General features: G+C 38.8%; 1 protein-coding gene across 5 annotated transcripts in view; it reads left to right on the top strand.

Annotated features, from left to right (window-relative positions):
* Positions 1 to 20,960, top strand: part of MYO5A (myosin VA (heavy chain 12, myoxin)) — a 160,700-nt gene that overhangs the window by 91,820 nt on the left and 47,920 nt on the right. Inside the window, exons 25-32 of one of the 5 annotated variants that reach the window (XM_011928634.1) lie at positions 3,865 to 4,008; positions 4,227 to 4,280; positions 6,372 to 6,599; positions 9,025 to 9,033; positions 11,376 to 11,476; positions 14,650 to 14,730; positions 17,637 to 17,835; positions 20,148 to 20,222. In XM_011928634.1, coding sequence (XP_011784024.1) covers positions 3,865 to 4,008; positions 4,227 to 4,280; positions 6,372 to 6,599; positions 9,025 to 9,033; positions 11,376 to 11,476; positions 14,650 to 14,730; positions 17,637 to 17,835; positions 20,148 to 20,222 — 891 coding nt within the window. The remainder of the gene's footprint in view (positions 1 to 3,864; positions 4,009 to 4,226; positions 4,281 to 6,371; positions 6,600 to 9,024; positions 9,034 to 11,375; positions 11,477 to 14,649; positions 14,731 to 17,636; positions 17,836 to 20,147; positions 20,223 to 20,960) is intronic. The other 4 variants (XM_011928636.1, XM_011928635.1, XM_011928637.1 and 1 more) reach the window with 4 other exon arrangements.

The following is a 20,960-nucleotide window of genomic DNA, read 5'->3' as shown; positions in this document are numbered from 1 at the left end:
ACAGAATTTTGCTCTTGTCCAGCAGTCAACTAGTTGTTTATGTAGTATTAACCGATATCTGAAGAGTTACCCCATCACATTTTTTTCTTTTCTTTTTTTTTTTTTTTTGCTACTTCTAGTTGTCAAAACACCATCCCATTTTAATAAGAGGCTTCCTTTTAAACAAAAAGTGCCCATTCAAGGCTCAAAGGAATGATTTCCAAATGATATTTTAGGTATAATGAATGAAATATTACATTCATTTCTAGAATGAAAGGTTCTGTGACAGTGTAAGAAAAGATGAAATAATTTAAAATTTCAGGGACATGTACATCATTCATAATGAACAAACATTAAAATATATAATATGGAATGTTTAAATTGTAAATAAGCGTCAATATAAGTATTTTATGCTTAATTTTTATGGGGGACATATAGAAAAGAATTTTTATACAAATGAAATTCTATAGTGATTTCATGTTGTGGCAAGATGTTATATCTGTTCTGCTAAGTCAGGACAGACTTTATTATAAAGATTATATACCTAAACTTTTTCTAATTGTTGAGTATTACAAAGTAGGCAGAAAGAAAAAGTTCAGGTGTAATTAATTTGTGGACAAATGACTTTGACAGCCTATAAATGCCTACTTCTTTGTTCAGTTGATTCTTCTTGGGTTGTTTTAGAACTGGAATAACACTTAACACTGCTCTGAATTCACAAAAGACCAAAGGTAGCTAGTGAATATACAATTCCTGAAAATAAAAATTATTCAGTCTCATCAAAAGCCAAAGAAGGCCAGGCGCAGTGGCTCATGCCTGTAATCCCAGCACTTTGGGAGACCCAGGCAAGTGGATCACCTGAGGTCAGGAGTTCAAGACCAGCCTGGCCAACATGGTGAAACCCTGTCTCTACTAAAAATACAAAAAATTAGCCAAGTGTGGTGGCAGGCACCTGTAATCCCAGCTACTCAGGAGACTGAGGCAGGAGAATTGCTTGAACCCAGGAGGTGGAAGTTGCAGTGAGCCGAGATTGCACCACTGCATGCCAGCCTGGACAACAAGAGCAAAACTCTGTCCAAAAAAAAAAAAGTCAAAGAAATGCAAATTAAATCAACAACAAAGTGCCACTTTTGGTCTATTAACTGAGCTAAATGTTTTTTTTTAATTATAACAGTCACTACTGTTCAAGGCAAGGTGGTGGTTGCTGATAGAAGTGTAAATTGGCCAATTTGATGGACTTATAAGAAGTTAATGTTTAGATATTTGTATACTGGAGTGTTTATTTTAGTAATATTCCAATAGCAAAAAATTAGAAACAACTTCAACACCCATCAGTAAAACAATAGCTAAGCAAATGGTGACACACCTGACTATATATTTAAATATCATATTATAAATTTGGGAAACAATGCAATGCCAAGTTTAAAAGATCATATAAAATTATAATGACAATATTATTCTAATTCTTTAAATCTATAGATGCATAGAGAAAAAGACTAAGAAAAAATTATAGTTTTTCTGTGGAGATAGGATTATGGCGTGTTTTTCTTCTTTGAATTTTTCTTATTTCCTAAATTTTCTGTAAAAGCTTATTCTCTCATATCAGAAAAGCAAAAGTAAATATTCTCTTTTTAAACAATTGGGTAGATTTGCCAATCATTTAATAATTATACATTGACCATTTAGTTAAATAAATGATTGCTGCCATTCTCTTGCTCCTCCATCCTCACTTCTGTCTCTCTAACAAAGGGACTCTTTATCTTCTTCTACATTAATTCTAATAGTACAATTATTTCTCCTTACCTCATTAAAAATTAAAACCTTAAGTAAACATGTTAAAACAATTATGGCACCCACAACTTCCATAAAGATGGTTAGTTGTTTCCATTATTTTTAAGCTTGAATTAGTGTACCTTTATTTATCCTAGTAGGTCTCACTGTGATTCTGTTTTGGAACCAGTTGACACACTTTTAAAATGTTATTAGGTTATTCTTCAGTTTATTAAAAACTATACAGTCATCCCTTGGTTTCCACAGGGGATTGGCTCCAGGACTTTCATGAATACCGAAATCTAAGGATGCTCAAGTCTCTTATATAAAATGCAGTAGTATTTACATATAACCTGTGCACATCCTTCCATATTCTTTAAGTCATCTCTACGTTACTCATAATACCTAAGAAAAGCTATGTAACTATAGCATTATTTAATACCTAAGAAAATATATAATTAAATAAAACATTATTTAATACCTAAGACAAATACAGCATATTGTAATACCTAAGACAATATAAATGCTATGTAAACAATGCAGTATAACAGTTATTATACTGTATTGTTGTGTATTTGTAATAAAAAGCCAAAGTGCGCAGTGCAGGCCTATCTGCAGAGCCAAGGCTGGGCTTTATGTCTATTTTAGGAGTCTCTTCTTAGTGGGGACACAGCCCAGCCTAACCAAGCAACGTTTTGTTAAAGTAGTGAGAGCTAAACTCTTTTCACTGTTTTCTGAAGAGGCAGTAAGTATTCTAACAGTAAAAATGTGATAATCATTTTTATTTTTATTGTTTGGGAGGTTTTTTTTGGAATATTTTTGATCCACACTTGGTTGAGTCTGAGAGGATGTGGAACCCACAGATGCAGAACCCAAGGATATGGAGGGCTGAGTGTATATGTTTTGGTTTTTCAGATTTCAGTTTTCTCTGTGTGATCTCAATATATTTATGCTGGCATTTCATATTTTCAAAAATCATTCTTCCTGATTGCAAATGTAGAACCTGCCCATTGTAAACAATTTAAATATAGGAATGTACAACGTAAAGAAATGAAACTTTCCCATAGTACATTCTGTCCTCTAAGATAACCGTTGATGGCCTTCCAAATTTTTATATGCATGTGCTAGGTATACATTTACAAGTCACATGCGTTTGTGTTGTATTAACAAAAGCAAGGTATATTTTCTGTCCTACAGTTTGTGTGTTCATGTAATACTTTAAGACATATTTATCTGCTCATGTTGATATATTTCATTCTTTTTTTTTTTTTTTGAGACGGAGTCTCGTTCTGCTGCCCCAGCTGGAGTGCAATGGTGCGATCTCAGCTCACTGCAACCTCCACCTCCTGGGTTCAAGCGATTCTCCTGCCTCTGCCTCATGAGTAGCTGGGATTACTAATGCGTGCCACCATACCTGGCTAATTTTTGTATTTTTAGTAGAGACGGAGTTTCACCATGTTGGAGTCAGGCTAGTCTTGAGCTCCTGACCTTGTGATCTACCCGCCTCGGCCTCCCAAAGTGCTGGGATTACAGGCATGAGCCACCATACCCCACCTACTTCATTCTTTTTAACAGCTAAAAAATATTTCACAGTTTGGCTATACCGTAATTTATTTAAGCAACTGTCCTATTGACTGACATTCGGATTCTTGCCAGTTTTTTGCAATTACAAAAAAAAAATGCTGCAATGAATATCTTTTTCCATATATTTTTATATACTTGTGTAAGTATTTCTGTAGGATTAATTCCTAAATGTAGATTTGCTAGGTTAAAGGTATGCACATTTAAATTGTAGTAAGTTCAGCAAAATCGCCCTTTTCAAAGGCCTACCTTTACTTCCACCAATATCATGTGAGACACTGTGGCTAACACAGAGCATCACGAATCTTTTTAGTCTTTGCCAATCTGATAGGGGAGAAGTAGCAGCTCAGTGTTGTTTAATTTGCATTTCTCTCATTGTTAGCTAGGTTGAGCATTTTTTAAATATATTCTCTAGATGTTTGTATTTCTTATTCTGTAAGTTTGCCTATTTTTCCGTTGAACTATTTGTCATTTTCTCATTGACTTTTATGTCTTCTGGCTTGTCTTGACCATCTTATGATTCCTGGTGTTTAGGAGCCAAGTGAGAAGAAGGTACCTCTGGACATGTCATTGTTCCTTAAGCTCCAAAAGCGGGTCACAGAGCTGGAGCAGGAGAAGCAGGTGATGCAGGATGAGCTGGACCGCAAGGAGGAGCAGGTGCTCCGCAGCAAGGCCAAGGTGCACAGCACAGCCCATCCGCAGAGCTGAGGCGGGGCTTTATGTCCATTTCAGCAGTCTTTTCCTTATTGGGGACTCAGCCCAGCCTATCCAAGCAGCACTTGGTTAAAATAGTGAGGGCTAAACTCTCTTCCCTGTTTTCTGTAGAGCAAGTAAATATTTTAAGAGTAAAAATGTGACGATTAAAATATAAAACTTTTACTTTAACTTTTCCCTAGGAAGAAGAAAGACCACAAATTAGAGGTGCAGAACTGGAATATGAGTCACTCAAGGTAATGGGGAGTTTCTGCTCAAGACTTTGAATATTTTGTTTTGGCAAGAGGCCCACTCAGAGCCTCTCTTTTTCTCAGAGAACATCCTTAAGGGCTGGAGGTTGTACCAGAGGCCCTAGCTTCAGCCTTATTCCACATTACTTCTTGTTGTTTCTTTTTATAAATTCCATTTCATATAAGCTATACTTCAGTCTAAACAGGAACAGGAGAAGTAGCTGCCATTCGAGGCTGTGGTAGTAAAGGACGTGGACTGTAGCATCGGCCACTATAAAGATCCGATTGGGTGTGATGGGGCAGACCAGACATAGAAGTAGGAATCTGCTCTCCAGATCTTCTCCTACCTCACACAATAATGAATGAATAAAAACATTCTCTGTAGTATGAATGAAGCCTGGATTCGCAAAGCATTAGATTAGTGGCTCTCAAAATATGGTCCCTGGACCAGCAGGATCAATGTCACCTGGTAGCTTGTTGGAAATGCAAATTTTCAGGCCTCACACTACTAAACTTATTAAATCAGAATCTCTGAGGGTGGACCCCAGCAATCTGTGTTTGAACAAGACCTCTAGGTGATTCTGATACACAGTAAATTTGGGAAACATTTGTAGTTTACACATCAAAGTAATGACATTTATGTGTCTTCTGTTGCAGAAATGAGCAATAAGAATCTGATTATCAGTTGGTGGGAGAACGGGGATGGGAGGGAGCATTCATTTTTACAAAATAATAGATTAATTCATGAAATAAAGGGTTATATATTCTTAAACTAGAAAAAAGAAGGACTTTAAATAGTTTTTTAATTTTTCTTTTGAGATGGAGTCTCGCTGTGTTGCCCCAGCTGGAGTGCAGTGGCACGATCTCGGCTCACTGCAAGCTCTGACTCCTGGATTCACGCCATTCTCCTTCCTCAGCCCCCTGAGTAGCTGGGACTACAGGCGCCCACCACCATGCCCAGCTAATTTTTGTAGTTTTAGTAGAGACGGGGTTTCACCGTGTTAGCCAGGATGATCTCGATCTCCTGACCTTGTGATCCGCCCGCCTCGACCTCCCAAAGTGCTGGGATTACAGGCATGAGCCACCGTGCCCAGCCTAAATAGTTTTAACGTAACACATTGAAAGGACCCATATGGTGCTACAAATCTAAGCTTTTGTCTCTGGGAAGAAACTAAAATATTCAGTGTTTATACACAAGTGTTTCAGTATCATCAGGCCATGTGTCCTGTGCTAAATGAGGCACCATAGTGCTTTTAAGTGCCTGTCTACATCTGTGTTTCCCAACCAGCATCTTGTGACACTTGTGTTCTAGTGTCAGTGTCACTCTGTTCTGGGTTCCTATTGCCATTGTTTGAACTGAACATGGAGTGGGCGGCACTAACTGGTGGCAGGGGCTGGCTGGTAGGACATGAAATATTGCGGGAATGAGGATGTGCATATCTTTCTGGGTGGCTGGAGGAAGGCCTTCAGCCTTGCCTCCTGCCTCCCAAGGCTCCGCCCGCAATGTCACACAGAAAACAAGTTTGAATAATGCACTATTTATTGTCATTTAGACACTAAAGGGAGTTTTACCAGTTTGAACGATATGGTAAATTTTTTAAATTAGAAGTTAAAGCCTAACATTTCAATAGTCTTTCCATTCTGCTTTATAAAGGAAATAAGAGGAGACTACTAAAGATTTCAGGGATCCACCCATCTGATTCATTCGTTGGAAATATCCTGGTCAGCTGGACCCTCAGATTTCCCGTATATTTATCTACAAACAAAAGCTGGGCTCCATAGCACTGGCTAAACTCGCCCCTTGGGTCTCAGCAGTCTCTCCATGCCAGTGAACACACCCTGGGCAGGCCAGAATACATTTAACTCTGGAATTTGGGTTGATGAAGCAAACTTCCATTGACATTGCTCAATTCTACTTGATGTCAGACTTCCTTAATTTGCAGAGCAGAGCTCCTGGCAGAACCTAGGAAGCCATTCACTAGGGTAATTCTGATGAACTTTTTCAGCAGAATTCTTCTACCAGCTTGGGAGAAGTTTGAGCATCCAATGTAAAGTTGAGGATGACAGCAATGAACTTTTCTTTGTCTTTTCATACAGCGTCAAGAACTAGAATCAGAAAACAAAAAACTGAAGAATGAGCTAAATGAGTTGCGCAAGGCCCTCAGTGAGAAAAGTGCACCAGAGGTGACTGCCCCAGGTGCACCTGCCTACCGTGTCCTCATGGAGCAGCTGACCTCTGTGAGTGAGGAGCTTGATGTCCGCAAGGAAGAAGTCCTCATCTTAAGGTCTCAACTGGTGAGCCAGAAAGAGGCCATCCAACCCAAGGTAAGCACAAGCACACAACTAAACTGGGTGTTCGGGGACTGGCCTCCATGTCTTCTTATCCTTTCCCTCCAGTTTATAGTGCAGCAAACACTTAAGCGCATTTTTGATCTAATTGAGGATTCATCATTTAAAAAAAAAAAATCCCAGTGTTGTTTAAAACTATTGTAAGCATAAATTGGAATGAGCAAAAAGCAAGGGGAATCCCAAATGATCATCAAAGTTTCATCTCTCATGAGTTTTAAAATTAATCTTTTTGTAGTAATCTGGCCACAATAAATTTTGATCTAAAATAAAATTTTATTAAATACAAAACTCTCTAAATTTTCTTACTGCGGGAAGGCATTAAATACAACTTTAAAGTCATTTGCCGAAAATAGTTGTTTAGTTGGAGAAATAACAGATGAACCGGTTAGAAGTGAGATCAGTGAGTGGAAGTTACATGGAGATGATTTCTGCTCACTTCAGGCAGTTCTCTTTAGTAGGGGGTGCTGTCCCAGTGGGAGGGGCTGTTTCAGGATTCAACAGAAAGGACTCCCGCCCTGAGGATATAGATGGCCCTTTGAAGTCCTTCCCTACCTTCATTTGAGACCCAGCGCTGCCATATGCTGATGAGAGATGGGCCTTTCTGTCATTTGTCATCAGAGGGAATCTGAGTGATCATCTTGAAAACCTGGCCTGCCTCCCTGCCCTTGTGCATGCAGCAGAGCATCTACAGGACTCGAGGCAATCAAGGGTCCCAACTGTCTGGTGTGTCATATAAAAAATATCCATGATATATAATGAGCTGGATGCCTGAAAATCTGAGAGTACTCCTCTTAGAAATGGTATTTCTGCATGCAGTTTAGATACTGTGCCTGGCATGTATGTTTGGACTTGATGAAGGCAACTCACACCTGAGATCAACACTCGTCCAAAAAATATCAAATTCTAAAACCAAGATGTTTGACTAATTTGGGGAAATAAAATTCCAGTAGTAGGGGAGTTATATAGAGAAATGGGCTTTCTTACTTTAAAACAAATCACAGGCCAGGTGTAGTGGCTCACACCTGTAATCCCAGCACTTTGAGATGCTGAAGCGGGTGGATCACGAGGTCAGGAGATCAAGACCGTCCTGGCTAACATGGTGAAACCCCATCTCTACTAAAAATACAAAAAATTAGCCGGGCGTGGAGGTGGGCACCTGTAGTCCCAGCTACTCAGGAGGTTGAAGCAGGAGAATGGCGTGAACCCGGGAGGCAGAGCTTGTAGTGAGCCGAGATCACGCCACTGCAGTCCAGCCTGGGCAACACAGTGAGACTCTGTCTCAAAAACTAATAACAATAATAATAATAATCACTAACACCTCAAGCCAGAAATGAGAAGAGACCCCATTTTGACTTGGCCATATAGGTCGCACCTCACCCCCGGGCTGTCTCAGTTGGTTCCCTTGGCTACCACTGTGGCTGGGCCTCAGAAAACAAGGCTTGCAGTCTTGGTTGAGCAGAGTCCAAAATCCAGATTCCTTTCTGTAGTTCTGTTGAGACAAATTAGTATTCTTTCTAAAAAAATTTTTGATTGACAAATAATAGTTGTATATATTTATGGGGTTGCAATGTGGTAATCTCACAAGAAACTTTAGTAAAAATCAAGAGAAAGGAAAAGAGAAATGAAGCAAAGGACATAAAAACAATCCAGCTAACAGAGCACATAGTTCTACTATCACACATTCTCCCTTGTCCAGCTCACGTACCCCATGTGACAGCTACTCTCGTGACCCTAATGGGCTGACCCTGTCCAACTGACGTACCGGCTCGCTCAGCTCCCAGCCTAAACATGGCAGCACTCATGTCCCCTCCTAGGAGAAATGCCCGTGACACTAATTAAGATCTTCCAGACTCCCCAGGGCTATTTGTCCCTCTCAGTTTCTAGTCTGAGAGACCCATCATGTCACCACTCCATTGCAGGGCAGTGATGAGCAACACCCTGAGAGCTAGGGGATGATCCGGCCCAAGCAGGTCTTGTGTGTTGGCTCCACCTCTAGAGTATTCTAGGAATCTTCCCTTGGACAAATGACTTCCTGTGGGGGACATAACTTTAACTCCACAGACCTGTGATAAGAATTTCACCCACATACATTAACAGGAGGGTCATTCTCTCCCATACTCAAAGATATTTTATAACCAGAAAAATCAAAACAATTTTAAAAGAATTTCAAACTTGTTCCTGGAAATAGAAGTTGTCAACACATAAATATATATTAGTGTCTGTTTTATGATAGCTCCAGGAATGTTAATGTATTTACAGAGTTAATTTTAGAGAAACAACTCATGGCTGTTTTTAAATTAGCTTTTATCTGTTATGATAGGGACTCTGATGACATTTATTTATGAAACTAAGGGTTTATTGTTTTCTCTGTTTTTTGTGCTTGCTGACTTCTGATTTTCAGGATGACAAGGTAATTATACATTTTTTTTTTTTTTAGTAAATACTTCTATTTAATCCTAACTTTAGTTTACAGATATCCCCCAATAAAGGCAATTGATGCTTTCTGACCAAGTCTATTTTGATATTTTGATATTTATAAGTGAATTTCCAATTTGACTCCTTCTGATTTGGGAAGTCAGTAGGGAAACAGTGGTTGTAGTAGGCTCCAGTCTGGTCCCCATGACTTCTGATTTATAGGCAGCTCTATGACCGATTGCCGTAGTTCTGGTAGGCCATCCAGAAGCTGGGGAGGGAAGCCCTTAACTTGGAGTACATTCAGAAGCACAGGCTCTCCTGAGCTCTGATATCTACCAGTGGCAGGCTTGTTGGCTAAGGGTGAAGAGAAGCCTGAGGAGCTGAGCACACTATTCTTTGCTGCCACTTTCATCTCCCTGAGTGTAGAGTCCACAGCTAGAATGAAAAGTGGCTCGTGACGAGGTTGCAAAGTCAGATTTCTCTACCATATCTTGTTTCTCTTTATACTGAGTGACAGATATTGCTGGGATTTTCCTATATAGCAAAACCCTTTTAGAACTTCTGGTTACAGGCTTGAGAGAGACAAAGTCTGAGCAGTGAATCGGGAACTTCCTAAATGCTGTATGTAGCCCAAGTCTGAACCCATTCCCCAAGTGCCACTTTTTAGCTAAGGTAGGCAGAATGAGGGAAGAACTTACTACCCAGGAGAGAAGCATACTAAGAAGGCTTTCTTGTCTTGGATTAGCTAATTTGATCAAGTTACCTCATTTGCTAAAAGTTCAAAACCATACTGTGTAAGTCCTGAGACATCAGAGCACACAGATAGCATTATTTGATGTAAACAATCGGGTCTTTGAAAGTTATTACTTATGGATCTTAAAAATCTGAGTATGGCCCTTTATAAAACAGAAAGATTTTATTCCTTTCAGAGAAAGAGAAAAAAGAAGCTCTCTGTAAAACAGGTACTAAAATATTTATAAAATATAGCTAAAAAAATACTCTGTGGTATTAATGGGAAAGATTTTTAAAATTCAGTAAAATGTAAACTATTTATTAGTATATTTTGTGAGATTATGGTTGGTCTTCTCAGAGGAAGCGTTTACAAACTTACAAAAGGATAGCATTAAGAGAAAAGTGGTATTTTTTTTTGAAGGATTTTTAAAATGCACATTGAAATTCAGAAACAAGCATTTGTAAGTCTGTAGTTGGCATTAAAGTTATCTTGGAACTTGTCTTTAAGATCATGGTATTTGAAGTGTATTTTATTAAGTCTGTTTCATTGCAAGGCCTGAGCTTAGATCATGTTTACTAAAGAATCAGACGTATACTATTTAGACAAATATGTGGTCCAAAAGCTTTTGAGTTGAATTTTATGTGGAAATGTTTCCATTTAGACAAAGCCATTGGGTTCTGAAGTATATTATTTTTTTAGAGTCTACAGAGCAGGGATTCTTTTTTTGCTTTAAGTTCTGGGATACATGTACTGAATATGCAGGTTTGTTACATAGGTATACATGTTCCATGGTGGTTTGCACAGCAGTGATTCTTATCTCTTACTCTTGTCTGGAAAGATAGAGTAGCTGAATAGAAGATTTTGAACTTACATTGGTTGTCAGACAGATTTGACTAAAAGGAGAAAATTAAAAAGAAAATTAAAATGTTGGCAAAAAAGTTATTTTTATATAAAATCATTAATAATTCTGACCTGCCAGATGTTTATTTCAAAAGCTTAAGTACTATGTTATATTATACTAGAGGAAAAAAGAACTGAATGTGAGAAAAAAAACCTTAATTTTGCTGAAGCATATAATCTGGATACTACCTTCTTTTTCTGAGTTTTTAATGAAAAAGTGAACTTTATGTCAAACTTTCATTGTTTTGTTGGGGCATCTGCTTCATTGTAACTAGTCAAAAAGTAGTAGAAAGAATGGCTTTGTACATTCCATTAAATTGGTGCCTTGTTATTTTTCTAATGCTGTATATATACTATATTATATACTTTATAAAAATTATATATATATTTTTTTTCACATAATGTAAAACACATATATGGCCCATCAGTGGTTTTATTTACAGGGCTGTGGCACTCTAGAATCTTCCCACCTTTGTAGTAGAGTGCTAGTGTTTCTCAGGAGAAAAACTGAAGGTACCTTTCTCTTAACTACCTGGGCCAAGCTCCCCTCTGCAGTTACATGAGGTTGGGGCTGATGCTTTGGTGGGTCACAGGTGTGGTGGAGCACATAACCCCTGCCCCCCAATTATACCTAATAAATGTGTTATATGTCCAAAGCTTTTGAATTGAATCTTAAGGCATAAGTGTGTTATTTCCCCCCTCAGAATACAATGACAGATTCCACAATACTTTTGGAAGATGTACAAAAAATGAAAGATAAAGGTGAAATAGCACAAGCATACATTGGTTTGAAAGAAACAAACAGGTAAGTTGATCCTTCTTTTATTCATTTTGGTTTAATTGTATTGATCTTTAGCCTTCAAGCCAGCCTCTTGCACAGTAAAAGTGTTTATACATTCCTTTATATTAGACATTAACTGGCCTTCAAAGGGAATCCAAGGTTTCCAATGTATTTCTAGTTAAGATCTTCATTTATAATATAAGGTAATAGTATTGACAAAAGGTATCAGGGAAAATATGCTTTAAATCAAAGGAAGATTTTTAAAATGTTTAATGTCTTAGCTTTAAGGGGCTGCCTTGAGAAGAAAACCACCTGCTCAGGTTGTACTGTCTTAGGTAGTCACTATCATTTGTTATTCAGGATGGTTATTTGTGAAGGTTTGTAGGGGCAACTGCAGTTTTCAGTAGTTGAAACTTAGAGTGAAGAGGAGTGATGAGGTATCTGGAATCACTTGGTGTTGGCCATGTAACTCTAAAAGGGCACCATGACTTCTAGGGTAGGAGAATGAAGGCTCATATCTGGAATTCCCCTTGGCCTTACTACTACCCTTCTTTCCAGCAAAGCCTTAGTCTATTGGTCTAGGTCTCTTGGTGGATAGTTTCAGGATTGGTAAGCATAAATACTTTATAAACTGAAGAATATTGCCATACATAAAGTAAGGTGCAGTCAGCCCTAAATATCCATTGGATCCATATCTGTGGAGTCAACCAATGGAGAATGGAAAATATTTTTAAAATTACATTTGTACTGAACATGAACAGACATTTTTCTTGTTTCTTTTCTTTCTTTTTTTTTTTTCTTTTGAAATGGAGTTTCCCTCTTTCGCCTAGGCTGGAAGTGAAGTGGCACAATCTCAGCTCATTGCAACCTCCGCCCCCACCAGGTTCAAGCGATTTTCCTGCTTCAGCCTCCCGAGTAGCTAGGATTATAGGCGCCCACCACCACACCTGACTAATTTTTGTATTTTTTTTTAGTGGAGACGGGGTTTTGCCACATTGGCCAGGCTGGTCCCGAACTCCAGACCTCAGGTGATCCACCTGCTTCATCCTCCCAAAGTGCTAGGATTACAGGCATAAACCACTACGCCCGGCCATATCATTATTTCTTAAAATGAAACGATTTACAGAGTATTATAAGTAATCTAGAGATTACATATTACAAATTTTTAGGTATTGTAAGTAATCTAGAGATGATTTAAAGTATGTGGAGGATGTACATGGTTATGTGCAAATAGTATGCCATTTTATATAAGGGACTTGAACATCTGTGGATCTTGCTATCCAAGGGAGGACCTGGAACCCAATGGATATTGAAGGATGACTGTACTTATCTTCTTTTATGGACAAGGGTGGAGAATGCTTATAAAAGTATTTGCTTAAACTTGAATTTTAATTTATCAGTGTAAATTATAAACATATGTTATATCTAAGAATGTGTTAATATAGAAAGAACTGTATTATCTCACACTGTTCTTCCATCCACTTACCAATTCAATCACCATTGTGCCTACTTCATGTCAGACCCTGTACCACATACTGGGAATACAGTAATAAGCAAGATAAATGCGGTTCCTACTCTCACCGAGGTTATAGGCTGCTGGGGAGACAGCTGAGAGGGTTTGGACTTTATTCTAAAGATAATGGAATCCTCTGAAAGGTGTTAAGTAGGAGAATGGTGTGATGAGATTTGATTTTTGGAAAGCTAGCCCTGGCTGTTATGTTAGAGAATAGATTGCAGTAGAACAAAATTGAAAGCATAAAGACCAGAGAGTAAGCCTGTAACCCAATGATTATGGTGACTTGGGCTTGGCGGGTACCAGTTAGGATTGACATAAATGGAACGTTTTGAAAGATACATAGGAAGATGAGGTCAGAAAAATGTTTGGTTTATTGGATGTGTGGGCAAGGGATAGAGAAGCCTGAAGGCGACTCCGTGGTTTCTGCTATCTTGGTTAGATGTGGTGATACCATTTTTGTGATCGTGGGACTGGAGTGTGGGGAAATACACAGTGAAGGTCATCAGTAGATTTATACATATTGGATTTAAGGAGCCGGGAAAACATCCAGAGAAAGAAGTATATTAGGCAGTTGAATATATAAATCTGTAGCCAGGAGAGATGTGTGTACTGAGATATAAATTTTGAAGTCATCAGAATATAATAATACAGTGGAAACCATGTAAATAGATGAATTCTTTAGAGAGAGATGAACTCTCTAGATGTAAAGTAGAAGACAATGCCTGGAATTTGGGTTATGTAAATATAACAACAATACAGCAGGAGTAAGAACCTGGACTCCAGAGTCAGTGCTGGGATCCACTACTTACCATCTGTGTAACCTCTATGGGTATCTTACTTTTAAGCCTCTGCGTCTTCCTTTGCAATGTGGCAAATGACTTATGTTGGGTTACTAGGGAAACTAAATGAAATAGTACATGTGAAAGAATGTAGAACAGCATCTGACACTGAGCAAACACTCAAAAATATTATTTTTATATTCTAAGTAGAAAATAAATGATTACTAACATTATCATAATTACCAATTACACATATTTTTAATAAGATGTGATACATCTCTAATATAGCAGTTTTTCCAGGTCTACAATTAATTTTTGACACGAAAAAGCTTTTAAAAATCATGTCATAAAAGCTGAGAACCTTGGACGTGTTCTGATTTATGTTACTGCTATATGAATTTTTAAAACTGATTTTTTTAATGTGGGAAATTATGTTTTATTAAGTTAAAAAGGTTCCTACCTAGAAGACTTAAAAATTCATTTTGAAAAATATGAAGTTTGCCACACAAAGACAGTAGCTGAAATTTTCGTTCTGTATGTGTCATAACCTCTAATATAATATGTGATATATTAGATCACTTTGCTAGCCAAATAAAACATCAAAAACAGAACCTCTTTCTCACCTTCCAGTAATTTCTTATTTTACAGGAAAAGTAACTCTACATCCTTGATTATTTTGCTTTAATTTCTACCCATTTACATGTGATGCTACATGTTACTCATTTTTAAAAATTAACCAAAAATAATTTTTGTGGTAATGTCTTAAAGTTTTCATAATGAATAAAAACAGTCTTATTCACTTATAAAATGTTGAAATACTGTGTGCTGCTGTTGACCATCATCACCTCATCACCATCCTCTATCCTTTTGTGTTTTGCATTGTTGTTCCTTTTGCATGGAAGATCATCTGCTCTGGATTACCATGAGTTGAATGAGGATGGAGAGCTGTGGCTGGTTTATGAAGGGTTAAAACAAGCCAACAGGTTATATTTGTCTCCTCAAAATGGAATGTTATTAATGTGTTGTTTCTCTTACTAACAGTGGCCCCTGACTTTCACCCCTGTATTTCTTGTGCATTGATTGTCTTCTTGGGTAAATTAGTGTTAGTAATTGTGTTATTTGTCCAAAGCTTTTCAGTAAAACTGAGAACATTCAGCCAAACACCTTTTTTTTTTTTTTCTTCAAACGGAGTCTCACTCTGTTGCCTGGGCTGGAGTGCAGTGGTACTATCCCAGCTCACTGCAACCTCTGCCTCCTGGGTTCAACTGATTCTCCTGCCTCAGCCTCCCGAGTAGCTGGGACCACAGGCATGCACCAACAGGCCTGACTAATTTTTTGTATTTTTAATAGAGACGGGGTTTCACCATGTTGGCCAGGCTGGTCTCAAACTCCTGACCTCAGGTGATCCGCCCACCTCAGCTTCTCAAAGTACTGGAATTACAGGCATCAGCCACCACACCCGGTCCAAACACCTTTAAAAACCTTCATTGGCCAGGCATGGTGGCTCACACCTATAATCCCAGCACTTTGGGGGGCTGAAGCGGGTGGATCACGAGGTCAGGAGATCGAGACCATCTGGCTAACATGGTGAAACCCCATCTCTACTAAAAAAATATATAAAAAATTAGCTGGACGTGGTGGCGGGCACCTGTAGTCCCAGCTACTCGGGAGGCTGAGGCAGCAGAATGGTGTGAACCCAGGAGGTGGAGCTTGCATTGAGCCGAGATCTCACCACTGCGCTCCACCCTGGGAGACAGAGCAAGACTCCGTCTCAAAAAAAAAAAACCTTCACTACAAGATACTATTAAAGCTAAAATGGATTCATGGTGAATGTAAGACATTCCCCTTCAGACACTAAAATTTGTGAATCTCTCTGTTCCAGGAGTTAAAAGAAAAACAGAATTTTTCAATTAAGGCACAAACTATTGGGGAAGAGATTAAGATTTATTACCTAGACAGTGGCTTCTCATATCCTATAGATAGATCTACAGGATATATGTGCCTATGGCAATGTGGCTACATTTTTTTTCTTTTCTTTTCTTTTTTTTGACACAGGGTCTTGTTCTGTCACCCAGGCTTGAGTGCAGTAGCATGATTACGGCTTAATTCAGCCTTGACCTCCTGGGCTCAAACGATCCTCCTGCCTCAGCCTCCTGAGTAACTGGGACCACAGGCATGTGCCACCACACTCAGCTAATTTTTTGATTTTTTGTAGAGACAGGGTCTCACTTTGTTGCCCAGGCTGGTATCAAACTCCTGGGCTCAAACAATCCTGCCTTGGCCTCCCAAAGTGTTGGGATTACAGGAGTGAGGTACTGCACCCAGCCTACATTCTTATGTATTATTATCATGCTGTCTAAAAGCAAGATGAAATGCATGATTTGGCACTCTGTGTGGTTATTATGAAATTCAAATTTGTGAAACAGCAAATCAGGAGAGTTTTCTGCATTGCTATAGCTCAGAATAATTACCCAAATTCAACATGTTAAATATGTTCAGAGGAGAGAAAATAAAACTGAAACAGCAGCACCTTTCTAACACAGACATTCATCTACTCTCTAGTGGTGTTTGTCTTTGAACTCTCATTAAAGTTCCATTTTAGTGATTAAATTTTTAAAATACTCAAATGTTTGTTCAAGGAGCTTCTGCTTATTCTGCTTTGTTTGTTCTCAGCAGTTGGCAACCAAGGGACTGGAATAAAAGAATGTTTTTTCTTTCTTCACATTAGTTAGTTCTTAACCATAACTTTGCATTTGGAAAAGAGTGACTGTAGAAGCAGGGGTGCGTGGCAAAGGGAGGATACTCTGACTCTGGTGTTCTCACTGCCAGTGCCTGGTTTGCTCTGTGGGCACAGCTGACTGTATGTTTGCTTGGAGAAGCAATAACCACTTTGTTGGTCCTATTAATATTTGTGTTCTAAAACCACATCTTGTTAGGATTCTGTTTCTGATATGTAAGTTTATGGGGAGAGAGAAGATGACAGATCTAAAATATGTGTAGGAAATTTCAGAACTATTTGTATGAATTTGGGTAAATCTGTATAGATAAGGCTGGAGTGGTGTTTCAGCCTTTCTGTCTTTCAGAATAGGAGTAGAATATAAAAATGGGAAACTGGTCCCACCCTCTGCCTGGAATTAGTAGCTCTGTAGTTCTGAAGGCACGTTTAGTTAGATTGGAAGTTTGTAATGTTGCCCTTTATAGTGCAGAGTTGTTTTGTGGCAAAGGTGTACTGTCTTTGCTAATTTATAAATACAAATGCAAGGCAAATTAAAGCTGTTTTTTTCAACTGATTTTTTTTTTTTCGCATCCTCATTTCCTATGACCCCCCCCCTTTTTTTTTTTTTTTTTTTTTGGGAGATGAAGTTTTGCTCTTGTTGCCCAGGCTGGAGTGCAATGGTGCAATCTCAGGTTGCTGCAACCTCTACCTCCTGGATTCAACCAATTCTTCTGCTTCAGCCTCCTGAGTAGCTGGGACTATAGGCATGCACCAACACACCTGACTTATTTTTTCTATTTTTAGTAGAGATGGGGTTTCACTGTGTTGGCCAGTCTCAAACTCGTCATCTCAGGTGATATGCCCGCCTCAGCCTCCCAGAGTGCATGAGCCACCACACCCGGCCTCCTATGAACCTTTCAAAAGAACTAAAATTCTGCTGATTCTTAGGGCCTTTGAGAACTTTATATAATGCAGAAAGACACAAATGTGAGAGCATCCATTTCTATTTCTGCTTCTTGTTTAAGTTTCTTGACTTTAATCAAGCCAGAAGATATATAGATACTAAAGAATATCTGCTTTTCCTACTCTTGCAAGTGAACATGATGCTTTATACCCATTAGGCAGCGACTTGGGGTGTTATCTCCCCTTCCGACCTGTGTGTCGTCTCCACAGGCTCCTGGAATCCCAGCTCCAGTCACAGAAGAGGAGCCATGAGAATGAGGCCGAGGCCCTCCGTGGGGAGATCCAGAGCCTGAAGGAGGAGAACAACCGACAGCAGCAGCTGCTGGCCCAGAACCTGCAGCTGCCCCCAGAGGCCCGCATCGAGGCCAGCCTGCAGCACGAGATCACCCGGCTGACCAACGAAAACTTGGTAAGGAGGGCTGCCGGGTCCACATGCTCCTTAACCTAGCCTGCCCGACAGTCTAGTTTCTTTTTTATCAAACACAGGTTTTTTTCTTGCTGGAAAAACTCACCCCTCTGTATTAGTTACCCCTTTTACTCCAGCAGAGACAGAGTAAGGAAAATATGAATACTTTGGTAGGAAGGAAAAAGGCACCTGCACGAGTTCTGTTTATCACAGAAGGCTGAGTGCTTTTAGACCTTCCCTGGAGGCAGACAACCACCTGGGTGCAGGCTGGGTTTTTGATGGCCTTTAGGCTCAGGTGGTCTGTTTCCTCCATTTCAGCTGCAGATCCTCTGCCATCCTAGGAGGTTTGTTATGTGATTGTCACAACTGCGACTGGGGACAGGCTTCTTTACCTTTGGTCCCCAAGCAGCCACTGAGGCCATCCCAGGCTCCATCTCTGGCAGACAAGCATGGTTAGAGTTGAGGTTGAGAAAGGCGGTTGGCAAAACCAACAGGGGTTTTTGGTTGATGCTAGATGGAGCTCCCATGCCAGAGAGGTGTGTGTTAGGATTCAGGTTCATATTTTCTGTTATTTTAAACAAAACTTGTGTAACAAATGAGGAAATTGTTTTTTTCCTTGTCAGATTCTAAACCCTGGCATGGAGTCCGAGTTTTTTCTTTTTTCCTTGTTCCTTTTTTTTTTTTTTTGCCAAAAATATTTTCTCTCAGTCACCTAATAACTTTTATTACAGATTTACAGTTTTTTGACAAATATATTTACTATATTAAAAATCCTTAAAAAGTGATAATTTCACATTTCTATATAAAGTCTATATTGTAGTGCTAGCCTGATTTTGAGAAAAGTTGTTTAGGATTGATGGTGATCTGTGTCTTTTTTAAATTAACGTTTTTAATGACCTATAATAAAATAGTATGAATTTTCTCTGAAGATTTAACAATCTGAATTATCCCTCCATTACTCCATTAGTGATAATTTACATTACAAATAGTTTTCTAGTGTCATTTATTCAACTATCTTTTATATGAATTAAAAGCAAAATGCAAAGCTATTCTTTTCACAGTCTGTGTGTCTGTATGAGGCTCCGCTGTGGGAATGAGGGAGGAGGGTGGGGGCAGTGTGTGGGCTGTTTTCCAAAGTGACTGAAATCTCACTAATTTGTGGGGAAATTTTTCTGAATCATAAAATATTTTTGAAGTGTCATTTTACAACGCTTAAGTATATTGTTGCTTAAATTAAACTAACAATGCTTTGATGACTAAGTATTACCGAATATACTGAAAAATATAATGAGTTGATTGATTGGCATACAAATTCTGTGCTTTAAATTATTGTTTTAAAATACAAGGTGAAATCATGAAATAAAGATGCTTCTGGGTGGCAGATTTCCAGGGCTTTTTTTCACTAAGTTGGTCAGACATTTCCCTTGCAACCTTGTTTGCAATATGAATTTTCTTGGCAATTTTTCATAGCTAATACAAAAAATAGACTAAGCCCCTATATTCTAAGCTAATAGAGCCCAGTTAATGAATTTGAGTTTGGGGAAAACCCTTTGTAGGTCAGCTGCTTCTCCTGCCATTATTCTGACTACTAATTCAGGAGGATGGATTCAAACATAAGAACAGGAAATGATACACTTTTTCAAAATCATCGTTTTCTTAATCTTAATTGTGCATTTCTGTAAGAAATACTTTAGCAGGATATTAAAGCCCAGCAGGAGACCTGGGCTTAGTGTTCTTGAAACTCTACCTTGCCCACCTACCTACCACCAACACAAAACACAAAAATGATTTTTCTACCTCATCTAGTGAACAGGCTTCACAGGCCTCCCCCATGCTGTCTTTCAGCGAAGGAAGATGCACAGCTTCCCACCAGCCTCTCCAACTTCACGAGCTAACATTGCTATTATTCTCACTTTTAGTATATTTGCCTCCCCTATTCTTGCCACTGCTGCTGGCAGCAAAAAAAAAAAAATGAGTGCAGCAAATTGTGAGCATCATGCGTGGGGGAGGCTGGGAGTGAAAAGGCAGGAGTCTGGAGGAGGGAAATGACAGCCTTATCTGGGCCTGCTAAGTGATGCCATCCTGGCCACAGCCTCTTTCCTTTGACCACACAAGAAACATCTGTACATGTGTAATTATAATAGTCTATACTAGAAAGATGAAAGGGTAATGGAAGGTGACAAATCAGAGCCTTTCGAGTATATATAGTTTCACTATTTGTGTTTTAAAATATTTTAAAATTGATTTTGCTGAAAGATAGTATTCCCCTCAAAGATACAGACAAAAACAAATATCCATTGTGCCTGTTTTTTCAGTATTTTGAGGAATTATATGCAGATGAACCTAAGAAGTATCAATCATATCGGATTTCCCTTTACAAGCGGATGATTGTATGTAAAACCATAGTGCTTTTCCGCTGTCTTCCTTGCTACTTCTAGCCCTCTGTAACTGAAGAGCACAGTGCTGCCTGCCCCCTCCCAGGAAGTCTCTTCAAATTTTTCACAAAACCTGTTTCTCCCCACAGCTGTCTTTTAGCCAGTGGTGTCACCTCTATCAGTGTCCTGAGTCCATTGTCACGTTTGGTTTGTTATTAACACTAGGCTTACAGTGTGATGGAAGCAAAATGTGATTTGAAAGATCACGTAAAATCCAAGAAGCACAACTTAACACTTTGAAGAGATAGCAACTATTCCCTTGAATGGTTGGCCTAGTAGCTAAATCTACTCCTGTCTAAACTGGAAAATGAATATTTGTATTTGGAATGCCTTTCTTCTCCATAACCTGAATAAAAACCACACACATCATTGCTGACTCATAGCCCTTCTAAGCTCTTTCTGAGCCTTCTATTGTCCATTTCTTTTTGATTATTGAGTTTTTAACCATGCCTGTCATTTGAGCAAATTCTTAAATAGCCAATAATCATGGACTTTTTTTTAACCTTCCTCCTTAAGTGTACTGCTTTTGTTTCTCTTTTTGCATAAAGCATTCATAAATACCCCTTTCTTCTGTATAAGCAAAATTATATCACCTGCAAGATTTTATAGATGCCTTATGCCACTTGCCGCTTTGGTCCTAGGTAAGCAGACCACTCTTTATCCTGTTCTTTGTGATTATTTTTTTCTTTTTTT

Source organism: Colobus angolensis, unplaced genomic scaffold (genome assembly GCF_000951035.1).
Source record: "Colobus angolensis palliatus isolate OR3802 unplaced genomic scaffold, Cang.pa_1.0 Scaffold78, whole genome shotgun sequence".
Taxonomy (NCBI): domain Eukaryota; kingdom Metazoa; phylum Chordata; class Mammalia; order Primates; family Cercopithecidae; genus Colobus; species Colobus angolensis.
The sequence above is the reverse complement of the archived record's forward strand: the minus strand, read 5'-3'. Positions and strand labels throughout refer to the sequence as shown.